This window comes from Syngnathus typhle, linkage group LG9 (genome assembly GCF_033458585.1).
Source record: "Syngnathus typhle isolate RoL2023-S1 ecotype Sweden linkage group LG9, RoL_Styp_1.0, whole genome shotgun sequence".
Taxonomy (NCBI): Eukaryota; Metazoa; Chordata; class Actinopteri; order Syngnathiformes; family Syngnathidae; genus Syngnathus; species Syngnathus typhle.
Genome location: NC_083746.1, coordinates 6,348,360 through 6,359,447, shown reverse-complemented (window position 1 = coordinate 6,359,447; position 11,088 = coordinate 6,348,360). Strand labels below are relative to the sequence as shown.

Here is an 11,088-nt window from a genome sequence, read left to right as displayed (position 1 = left end):
TCCTCCACTGTGGAGACCCCCCCCGACATTTCCATTGGCTCTTTAGCCGGGAGAGGAGGAGAAAGACCGGAGGACCTGCTAGAATTCCTCCAAGCTGCTCAAATTTCCTCCAAGGCGCGATCCTGCTTTCTTCACAGCCGACGAACATCCTCACCATTCTAATCTTCTCCTTCACCGAGCCCGAACAAGATCTTGGCTATAACGGTAAGGCAATGAAGAGGACGCGCTACTAATGTCGTTTTAACATGACTTCAAAGTAGGTTTAACTCCAGATATGGTGTTTTAAACTCGCTAAATCGGACTTCTTTTTTTTCCCGCCCCACGACCAGATGTTACGGGGTGTCGCTGTGTTTCTTCTGCTCACTCTGGCGCTCTCTCGCGCAGAGGTAAGTTTGGTCACTTAAAACTTCCACACTTTTGTTTTCATTATCTAAAAACACATGCCGAAATATTAAGCGCAACAAAACCCGTCCACTTTGTTCGTTGGCGTGAATTTATTCGTTGTTAACACAGTGTTCTTACCCGTTGTTCTTAAATATTCCTTAAATGCTTATGGAGTTTGGAACCACTCAATATTTTCCCTGCACGGAAACTCAAGAGAGGCTTCATTTGTAAAGTAGCTCAGGAAAGTAAATGAATGGAAAGCATCTGAGAAAAGAAAAGAAGGAAGGGCATTCAATTGTGCACATTTCCTCATTGCTGCTGCTCCACCTTCACTTTGCACTTTTGCTGAAGATGCCTGGGTGCAAAAATGCCTGACCGACCGACCGCCTGGCAGCTGCTCTTACGGGGTCCAAACAGTGCATTTGGGTGGTCAGTATGTTTATTTGTTTGTTTGTGGCTTCAAGAGTGAGCTCAGCAGGAATGCGAGAATGCTTACCAAAATGTCACGCCGCTTAGAGAACCTCTGAGTAAACAAGAGTTTATTGTAGCACGGTGACGGCACTGAACTGGTAGAACAATGAGAACTTATGAGGTGTAGTGTCGCTTGGGGAACTGTTGAACACTTGGCTATTCCGTTAATGACCATCCATTTTTTTTCCCATCCCCTGCTGACCTTCCATTGTCAATTCTTAATCAACGATGGCGATCTGTGAGGAATGGCTCGCTTCGGCCACAGTTGGCCCAATAAAGGCGCTAGCCGGTTAATGGGGCGGCATCTGCTCTCTGAAGGCAATTAACCCCGATAATATACGCCCTGCTGTCTGTCTGGCAGTAAGAAGGCCATGAAGTGACATACCAGTGTGCTGTCAAAAGAAGGTCAACAAGTTGCAGCAGAAGCCTTCATCTCTGGAAAAGTGTCAGATGAGCCAGCTGGCTGTTTGGCCGCTCATCAGAAACACGTACATTATGACACTTTGCATTTTGGTATAATGTGTTGTTTTAGAAGAAATGAAATTTTTGGTTTTGTTGGATTTAGTGGTGGTAGTAGAAGGCCGGGTTTGTCAAGAACAGATTCTGTGTTGGAGCAGCTTCTCAAACATGCTGAACTGCAGTTGGGGACATGAAAGCTTTTTGCCAGGCAACAATTTTGCAACACCTACTCCATTATTAATTGACGAGCCATGGGCAAAGGAATCATGTGCTGCTTACAAAAAGTGCAAATCTTAGGTTGTCAAAAGTCCTGACGAATACTTTTAAAAATGATTTCATACGGTTTAGAATTTGAAGTATTGGACTGGTCGCTGTCATAATAATTTGAATTGTAAGATGTGATTTTTTTTTTTTTTTTTTGTTGAAATGCCATCGTCTACACTGCCAACAAGGAGAGTGCTTGAGGTAAGAATTGCATCACCTTTGACGAGAAGCTAAGGGAAAACTCTTGTGTTGTGTGCCGTGTGAGATACAGAGCAACTCCAAACCGGTGTTTGATATGCAAAGATCAGGATGTGGGCGTGTGCAGTGTGCACCTCTACTTCCACATCTATTAATCGGATTTTTCTTTTGCGGTGACAGAGTGGAATGCTTAATTTATCTAGAAAAGGCCAGCAATAGATCATGAAAATTGCAGTTGCCAAGGCAAAGGCGTTCGTTCGCACACGAGCGCTATCGTGGCTCTCAGGCTTCGGTAGCCAAGAGAACAATGAGGACATGCCCAAGTAGATGTTAATTCCCTTGTAGGCGGTTCTCTTGCATCCAAGGTGGGCTAAAAATATCTGCCCAGGTGGAGAACGTGAGAGGAGGACGCTTTGTCCTCTGTCGTTATCCGCCCGACCTCATTTCTCGCAGCTCGACATGTAGTCATGCTGCTGCAATCATAGCAAAGGGGAAGATCAGGGTGAGGTAAGACTTGGCTCTGTATGGTGGCGGGTGGAGGGGAGGTTGGGTTTCACATCTCCGCGATATGCTCTCCTCAGTACTGGATTTGCTTGAAAACCTTTTTAGGATTGTATAAAAAATTATGTAAGTTGGTTGGTTGAGCTTTTCGTCTTTAGTGTTCTTGGAATTGTCATGATGAATTTCAGAATTTCTCAGTCAGTCCCCTAAAATGTAGGCTCATTGAGGTCAGAAGCATTATTCAAAAGCTTAATGTCTGTTCATGCTAGGCTAATTCTTAAGAATTGATGGTCTCAAGCCATTTAATATTCCGCATGTACCGTATTTTTTGGAGTATAAGTCGCACCTTTTTTCATAGTTTGGGTGGGGGTGCGACCCGTTCTCAGCTCCTCGTTGGTGTTTATGTCACGTTAGCATATCGTATCGTTTAGACTGTTGTTGCTGGTTCATGTCTGTTCTTAGTGTTGGATTTTTTCAAATACATTTCGCCCAAAAGTCCGACTTATGCTCCGGTGTGACTTATTTATGTTTTTGTTCCCTTTATTGTGCATTTTATGGCCGGTGCGACTTATAGTCCAAAAAATACAGTATTCTGGAGGTAACTGAGAGCCAGTGCAAGAAAAAGCGGTATGTCTAAAACATCTTTCAACTAGAACACTGAAACAGCCAGCATCTTGTGAATCTAATTTGAATCATTGCGTTAGCGATTTAAGTAACTTGTGTAATTAACTTGGAAGGCAGCCAAATTCAATGTTCATATCTTTATCCTTTGAGAAGGTTTGAAGAAAATGTGATCTAATTCCTGCTTCAAGACTATTTATCCCTCTTTGCCAGGGAAGTTTAATTTGTTCCACAGCGTGAGCGCGCTAGCAGACTGACCTCTTTGTGTTGTTGCTTTACTGTTAAATAGAAAACACATGAAGAGAAACTTGGGAAAGACGTGAAGAAGTGTGATCTTCAAAGCTCGAGTGACAAAAGGCTGCGGTCGGTTGCTTGCTCAACTTCAAGAGGACTACTCACTTGTTCCAATTGTAAACCCCAATAATGGCCTCTTTGAAAAAGCGAATAAGAGGGCAGGGCATGTAGTCATTTCTTTGGCTTGAGTCTCAGCACCTCCCTAGCAGCCTACCTCCAGCTGGAAATATACAGAGAACAGAAGAAATGTACTGGAAGGCAGGTTTGATGGAGACGGATAAAAACAAAACTGTATAGACGCCATGGGTGTGGGTCGGGTGGTTGGCATCACGGGGGCACTCGATTCCCTGCAGTGCGACGACAGGGGGCTTATTTTCTTAGTTTGGTTTAATTGCAAGCAGATGTGACTTCAGCCCAGTCAGCGACTCCCTCCAGGCTTTTTCTTTCTCCTAGTTTCTTTTGTCTCCCTTTTTTTATTTTTTATATGTATATAAAAAAAACACATCGTCGTCTTTACGTGTCAAGGTTTTGGACAAGGGGCCCTGCTGGGCGTAAAACAAGAGACTGCAGACAGGAGTGACATCATCTCATTTGGCCATGCATTCCTTTCCCACTGACTAAGAAGCAGGGTGAAGACTAACAGGGAGATGGCCGCAAACTGCTCATTAGCCAGAATGCTGAATGTTTCCACGAGGTTAATCTCAACCTAAGAGAACGCCCAAGAGCAGGCCAGCTGTTTATCTTGACAGTTTTTCTCATTATTTCAAGGACATAGTAGCCTATCAATGGTAACACAACACATTCGCCAAGCAAGGCTTTCAGCTCACGGTTATTTTGCGGTTTCTCTTTCTGTCAACTAACACTGAAGTCGGATTTGAGATGCATAAAGTTAATAAGACTCGGAAAGGAGGCAAGATCTGGAAGCACTTTAAATATTGAGGGCGAATCCTCCAGCTTTGATGACTCCACAGTCTGTCAATAACAGATGAAAAGTCGTCCGCTTGTGATGCTTCTCCCTCGAGCGTTAGGATTTCAGAAACAAGCTGGCATATATTTTTTAGCGGCAAACTAGTTCATAAGACTGTTTCATTTGTCTCGGGTTGTCTTTTGGGAAGGCGGAGTGAAATGGAAACTCTGCATCCAAAAACTGGAGAAACAAAGGAAAAGTAGGAAACTCAGGAGCGGGGGTGATCAGGGGCAATACTCTGACCTAGATACCGACCAGATTTTGGCTCAAGACGAACCCGGTCGGAATCCAACTGAGGCACAAATTTGCTCAGGAATGTACTCCCCTACTCTCCCGGTCTGAGTTCTGACAAAGTCCTCCGCCTCTTCATATTTACCAACTCGATTTTTAACCCCTTTTCAACCGTTCATAAATGAATGTGTTGTGCCGAGTCATCACAGATGCTCAAATGCTGTCAAAAATCAATCATTCAGTTTGCTTACTTGATTAAGTTCGGACACAATTTTGATATGTTCATTCAAACACCGATAATTTATCATCAATGTTGCTGCGCTAAAAAGAAATGGACAAAAATGACGTCACTTCATCCAAACAACTTGTTTCAGACCACACTTGATCAAATTTCAGTTTTAGAATTTAGAATCTAGATATATTCCATGCTGTTGTGGTTCATTTGGGGTGACGATATTCCACAAACAAGACATCGATCGATTTTCTCCACGCTAATGAGGAGTAGGGCACTCAGGGGAATTGATCGAATGGCATTGGCGCCTGAGAGCCATTGATTGACCTTCTAAGTCATCGGAGCATAGCAAAGATATGCGCAACAGCCTAAATGTGCACATAAAAGCAGAAATATGCCATTATTGAGTGGCCCTGCTGCTATGCTAATAATTCCTCCTCAGCAAAGGGCAGCAAGAAAAGATTTAAAAATACATTCAATGTCAATTGTAGCACAGGAATAATTCAACTCTATCAGTGTTATCGTCACAATCGTCTCCTAATCTCATCCCCCCCCCCCCCTTTTATTTTCCTTCCATTAAACGGAACGAGCTGGTCTCGCTCCAATGGCAGTCGGCTCTAAAAGGACAAGATGGTGGGAATAAAACAAGGTGACAGGGAAAATCCGGCCAAATGTGCACTAGACCCGAATGTGGAGATGCCAACCTTCTTAAAAAAAATGTTGATGAATCCCCCCAGAAGCTATATCTTAATTGTATAAATCAGGAAATGGGGGAAAAGAAGACAAGCTGGAGGCAACTAAGACGTCAAATATCTTATTTACATTTCAAGTAGGCTAGAGTGGGCGTGTCTTCATCTCTTGGGTGCTTTTGATTTGTGAGAATTTTTAATGTAGGCTAACGAGTGTGTTTGTAATGCATACGCTGTAATGAGATGCTGAAACGCATTGGTTTGATGTTTACAGATGATCCATTTTCAGGGGCCCGAAACCGGTACCGTGCAAAAGTATTAAGACAACACTGCTCGCTTTCTTGTTTTGGATTGTTTTATTCATCACCCTCTTTGGCCTGGGCACGTAAGGATAGTACCAGCATGGTTGTCGTCTTGCATGAACCAGGAAGTAGCTAATGAACAAATGAATCTAATTATGACGTTCTCTCTGGTGAGAGGCACTTGTAGTCCGGCTGGTAACCGCTTCTCACCATAGCAACAACTCAATGGAATCAGATGATGAGGGGAATGAAAAAAAAAAAAAAAGGGCTGCATGTTTCTTCGCTCATTAGTTAAATGTCAGGGTTGTCTGCTGGTTGCGCATGGATGGACAGAACACCACCGGAGCCATCTTGCAGAGCTCTTACTGAATTCACTGCGCTAGTGAACGGCTGGCAAGCTTGAGGCCACGGGGATCACTTTGAACATTGGATTATAATGCGTGCCACTTTTAAATCATGCATAGAAGTGAACCACCGTTTCCCTCAAGCTCCTCTCTCCGTTTTGCATGTGACTGTAAAACTTCCCCCACCCATTCTCCATCTTGTTACATTCAATTATTGGTGAGCTTATGTGAGGCTCCAAGAATCCAGACCTTGTTTGAGTTCACATACCAGAGACTGAATGTGGACCAGGAGCTCACGTGTGCTCCAGCGCAGGAAGGGCCAACTTTTTTTCTGTCTCGCTCTCGTTACAGGAAACGGCGCCTTAGAAAGAGGGAGGGGGGGTTAAAGATTGCATGCATGGGAACGGGCCCAAAGAAAAACACACACACAAGCCAGACTCCAGATGTGGAGACACACACACACACCATTGCAATGCACTAACGCTGAGACACACAAAGGCTCACAGATGGAGAATGGAGAAGGTAATGAGGCTCATAAAACAGTCTGTATTTGCGGCCTTTTTTTTTTCACACAACAAAAGATAAAAGAAAGAAAAGACGTCACAGTGAAAAAAACAGAGTGGAAAAAATGTTCCTCTCTTTCTGTTTACTTGTCAACACAAAGCTCCATTTGAGGGTTGAATTAATTGGTTGAGGCTGATTCTGAATCATCGTCCACTTAGTTCAAGCAGCTGCCCTCATGTCATGTGATATGTTGCCACCTAGAGGAGAAACTTCAGAGCTGCCTGGAGCACATGAGTGATTTTCTTCAGTCTGATTTGGGATCAAGAAGGAAAAAAATGCAGAAACGAATGTTTGTCTTCTTATTTCAGGAGTTCCAGAGCAAGAGCAAAGTGTGTGCCAATGTCTTCTGCGGGGCGGGCCGGGAGTGTGCTGTCAATGAGAAGGGGGAGCCCAGCTGCCTGTGCATAGAAGTGAGTGGTGAACTGGGCGATAATGTGAGAAACAAGTTTCCAGGTCAACGTTTTCAATTCACTTCTTCCGTTGTCGCTCCAGAGCTGTAAGCCCCACAAGAGGTCAGTATGTGGCAGCAATGGTAAGACCTACAGGAACCACTGTGAGCTGCACAGGGATGCCTGTCTGAGCGGGCTGAAAATCCAAGTTGCCCACGATGGACACTGCCAGGGTACGTTTAGATGTTTACAATGTTTACAAGTGTCAGGTGAAGAGTTTAAAATGTGGTTCATTTAGCAATGAAGATAAAATTGAGGTGCCAAATCCCAGTCTCTCACAAAAGTCGCCAGCAGAGGTCGCTGTCACTCAGCAAAGCTAACTCGGCGCTTGTTTCCATCCATGAACTGATTGTTAATCTTATCAGGAATGAACTTTTTACTGCTCCCCTCGATACTGTTCTATTTACACTCCTGATAACATGAACAATGATCTGAGCCGTAGCTCAAAATTTCCTCATGTAGGCCAATTATGTCACCGCGTCCCATTTTCGGACCTTGCCAAGAAACCGATACTATGTTTAACACAAGAACTGGTCTTGTGATTTTAATTCTGCGGATTTTTCTTTTTTTTTTTTTAAGAGAAAAAGAGCAAGCAGGCAGCTGCCAGCCCAGGTGGGTGTTACATTTTTACACTTTTGCTGTGGCTGTCTGTGTTGGCTTTGCACACAAGCTTGGTTAAAAAAAAAAAAAAATCCTTAATACAAGCAACATACACGATGAGTTTTTTAAGAGCTATCGAACGTTCCTCGTCCCACAGTGGTGTGCTACGCTGCCGATCGCAACGAGCTGAGGAGCCGTGTGATCCAGTGGTTGCAGACTGAAGTTGTTCCAGATGGCTGGTTTGTCAAGGGATCCAACTTCTCTGACACTCTGCTCAAGTACTTCAAGGTGGGCAATCCAAGTAGGGGGTACATGTATGTTGATTTTCGAAATGTGAGAGAGTCCACTCCACCCGGGCGTGCTTTCTTGCGCGGCATGACGTGTTCTGACGCCGCAGCGTGCACTATTTGGCTTGTAACCTCAAAATGTTCAGATTCCAAACTTGAAACAGGAATTTTATTGTCACTGGAGTAAACAACATTTTTTGTGCATTTTTGTTGTTATTTTAGTCATATGACAGCGGCGATTCCACTCTGGATTCCTCCGAGTTGCTCAAGTTCATCCAACACAATGAGTCGGTGGCGACCGAGATGCAATCCTACGCCGACCAGGAGAGCAACAAGCTGCTTCGGTGAGTGTCTGCTAGCCGTTGAAAGATAAGACTTGTCAAACATTCCTTTCTGTCACTATTTGACCTTTGCGCTAACTTTGCAAGTTACTGCGGTAACGCTAACCCGTGCAGCTCTCTACTATGTGCTCTGGTGCTATTTTAGGTAAGGTCGCTGAACTCTTATCTATTCCTGTGTAAATTATACAAGTGGGGCCCCTCAATATGAAAGCCTGCAAAGTTGAGTTGCTACTAATAGTGAGTTTGCATGTGTGTTTGCGCACTCCAGGAGTCTCTGCGTTGACGCCCTCATTGAGCTGTCCGATGAGAATGCCGACTGGAAGTTGAGCTTTGATGAGTTCCTCAACTGCCTGAAGCCTGGATTCAACCCGCCCGAGAAGAGTGAGCTTATTATATCATCCACCCATCCAGTTTGGATAGTTGGAATTCAGTATGTGCTGCTGCCGCTCGCTCCGCAGGCTAAAGTTCAGAGCACTGAACCCTGGGCCTTCAGCAGACACAAAGTCCTGTGTGGCTATTGAGGAACTTTAGAATTTTTTTTACAAAGCACAAGTGCTTGCTTATTGGATGAAACAAATGCAAATATTGCAAAAGTAGTGTTTTCCCTAGTATTGTGGTCAGCGGGTCAGCTCAATATTGAGTGGGTGGTTCTTGTACAAATGAATAATTTATTACTTTTCAAAATTGGATTTTTTTACAGCATGTAGTTAGTGGTATCTGAATAGGGAGAATAAGGCTGTATTTATTATTTTTTCTCTCAGAATGTGCTTTGGAGGATGAGACTTATGAGGATGGTGCAGAGACACAGGTGGAGTGCAACCGCTGCGTGTGTGCATGCGGCAACTGGGTCTGCACGGCTATGACGTGCGCAGGTAAGCTACGAGATGATCGCCTTGTTATTTCCTCACCGTCGTTGCGCCTGACTCCTTTTTGTGTGCAGACAAGACAGCTGAGGATGAGTCAACAGACGCCGGTGTAGAAATGACAGAGGAAGACTGGGATCTCCGCGTGGCAGAGCTGAACAAACACCAGGTTGGGGTTATTTATTTGTTTTATTTATTTTAATCAGTAAACCAATTAGCCTAAAGAGCTGACTTGAGGGTTTTTTTTTTTCAGATAAGGAAAGTTTGTTTTTCTAGACAAAAGAGATTTAACTTGCGCAGCCTGTAAAACAACATCCCCTTTGTCAAATTTGTCAACGTAAGCGTTTCTGGAACAAAAACATGACAAGAAACCAAGAAATCAGCATATTTTAAAGAGGAAATTGGTCTTAAAAGAATGGCGCACTGGCAAAAACATTTTTTTAGACAGGTCTGTAGAAACCAAGTCAGCTGGGTATACAAAATGGATAGACGGGATTCCTTAGAAATCACACTCAGCTTGAATCTACAGATCTAGGTGATTCAACATTAATTAACGCAATAACAATTATTTCATTGTTGCTTTTTAAGTACATTTTGAATATTAGGTACATAAGGAACTTTTCAATGCTACTTCTATATGTATATGACTGCCACTTTATAAAATTCCTCGATTGACTCATTTTATTTTGTCATAGGAAACAGTGGAGAAAATGAAGGCTAGCACAAAGGAGGCCTAAATGAGGTCATGGAAAAAGAGAGGATGCACACGACCACCCTTCCTCTATACTTGACTTGCCTTGCAGCTCGGGCGTTATGACATTGACACATTTTCTCTGCAATTTGACTTGTTATACATTTTTTACAGTGTTAAAGTGTTTATGTGGATGTTGTTTGATTCCAGGGACAATCTTATGATTCCCTTGCGTTCAGTACTGTCATGTTTGATTGTATTACTACTCTTGTACACTTCTTCCTATGTATTTTTGCAGTTTTTAAGGTAAAAAAAAAAAGCAGGATGTCGGTGTTTGGGGGATTTAGGTGAGTTGGTTTTATGGTGAGAAGCAAGGTAGTGGGGGTGTCCAACTGTGAGCGACTCAACCAATGCACTCGTTTTTATTTCTTTTTGCTGATGTGTTTTGCATCCTATTCGGCATTCGGTAGGAAAAATAACATCGTGACGTCACAAATCTTAATTATCTGTCGCACAATGGCAGTAATGTCCTTCTTTCCGTAAAAGACAAAGGCAGATATTAACTGTTCCCTAATAATTGTCATCCCGTTACGGCTCTCAAAAGAGTTGCCACTTAAACACAACAACACAGGAAAAAGCAGTAGAGAAAGGGACCCTAGGTTGAAATGTAGCCTGGTGAGACTGCATCTGAACATAGCATGGCGACACCTGAAACCAAAGATAGGCTGAATATGTTTTGACTTATGTACGCAACTCTCCAGGAACATTACTCTGGACCCAGCGACAACACTATACCTTTTGAAATCACAAATGGACAAGCCTCGCTGGTGTAGATGCATCATGAAGCGGATTCGTGTGTTTGTGTGTTTGCTGTTAAATGTGCATTTCGTTTTTGTATTTCAGTGTGTTGCTTTGTTAAAACCCTGCGTCTAAAATAGGACACAAAAATACATAGTGCCTTAGACTTGGTCTTCACAATGGTTGTTTTTCATACCACACAATGTTTTGGCTGATGGTTGGTTGCGAAAGTGGCTTGTGACTCATGCTGATCAATGCCTTGTGGAGCTCTTTGTTAGCCACAAAAAAAAGGACTGTAAGCAATATGTTTGAAAGCCAATAAATCTTTGTACACCACACAAGTTGTCCCTTTCAATGTGTTGAACATATCCACACCCATTGTGGCCGTGGCTGCGGAGGATATATGTGTGTGTATGTGTATGTGTGTGTGTGTGTGTGTATATATATATATATATAAATAATATATATAAATAATATATATATATATTTCTTCCCATTCTATGCATAACTTGCACATTCTTGCATAACTTTAACCGAA

General features: G+C 43.1%; 1 protein-coding gene across 1 annotated transcript; it reads left to right on the top strand.

Annotated features, from left to right (window-relative positions):
- Positions 1 to 43: 43 nt before the first annotated feature.
- On the top strand, positions 44 to 10,891 carry LOC133160100 (follistatin-related protein 1-like). The gene is made up of 11 exons (XM_061287679.1): positions 44 to 204; positions 330 to 386; positions 6,830 to 6,931; positions 7,014 to 7,143; positions 7,550 to 7,582; positions 7,728 to 7,858; positions 8,080 to 8,201; positions 8,467 to 8,579; positions 8,960 to 9,070; positions 9,139 to 9,230; positions 9,757 to 10,891. Exons 2-11 carry the CDS (start codon positions 330 to 332, stop codon positions 9,796 to 9,798), a joined length of 933 nt encoding a protein of 310 aa, XP_061143663.1. The 5' UTR covers positions 44 to 204; the 3' UTR covers positions 9,799 to 10,891.
- Positions 10,892 to 11,088: the final 197 nt, after the last annotated feature.

Bases quoted from the DNA above. Each gene is read 5' to 3' on its own strand.
- LOC133160100 (XM_061287679.1), top strand. From the start codon at position 330: ATGTTACGGGGTGTCGCTGTGTTTCTTCTGCTCACTCTGGCGCTCTCT. The intron at 8,202-8,466 runs GTGAGTGTCTGC...TGCGCACTCCAG, and splicing joins GAGAGCAACAAGCTGCTTCG to GAGTCTCTGCGTTGACGCCC. The intron at 8,580-8,959 runs GTGAGCTTATTA...TTTTTCTCTCAG, and splicing joins ATTCAACCCGCCCGAGAAGA to AATGTGCTTTGGAGGATGAG.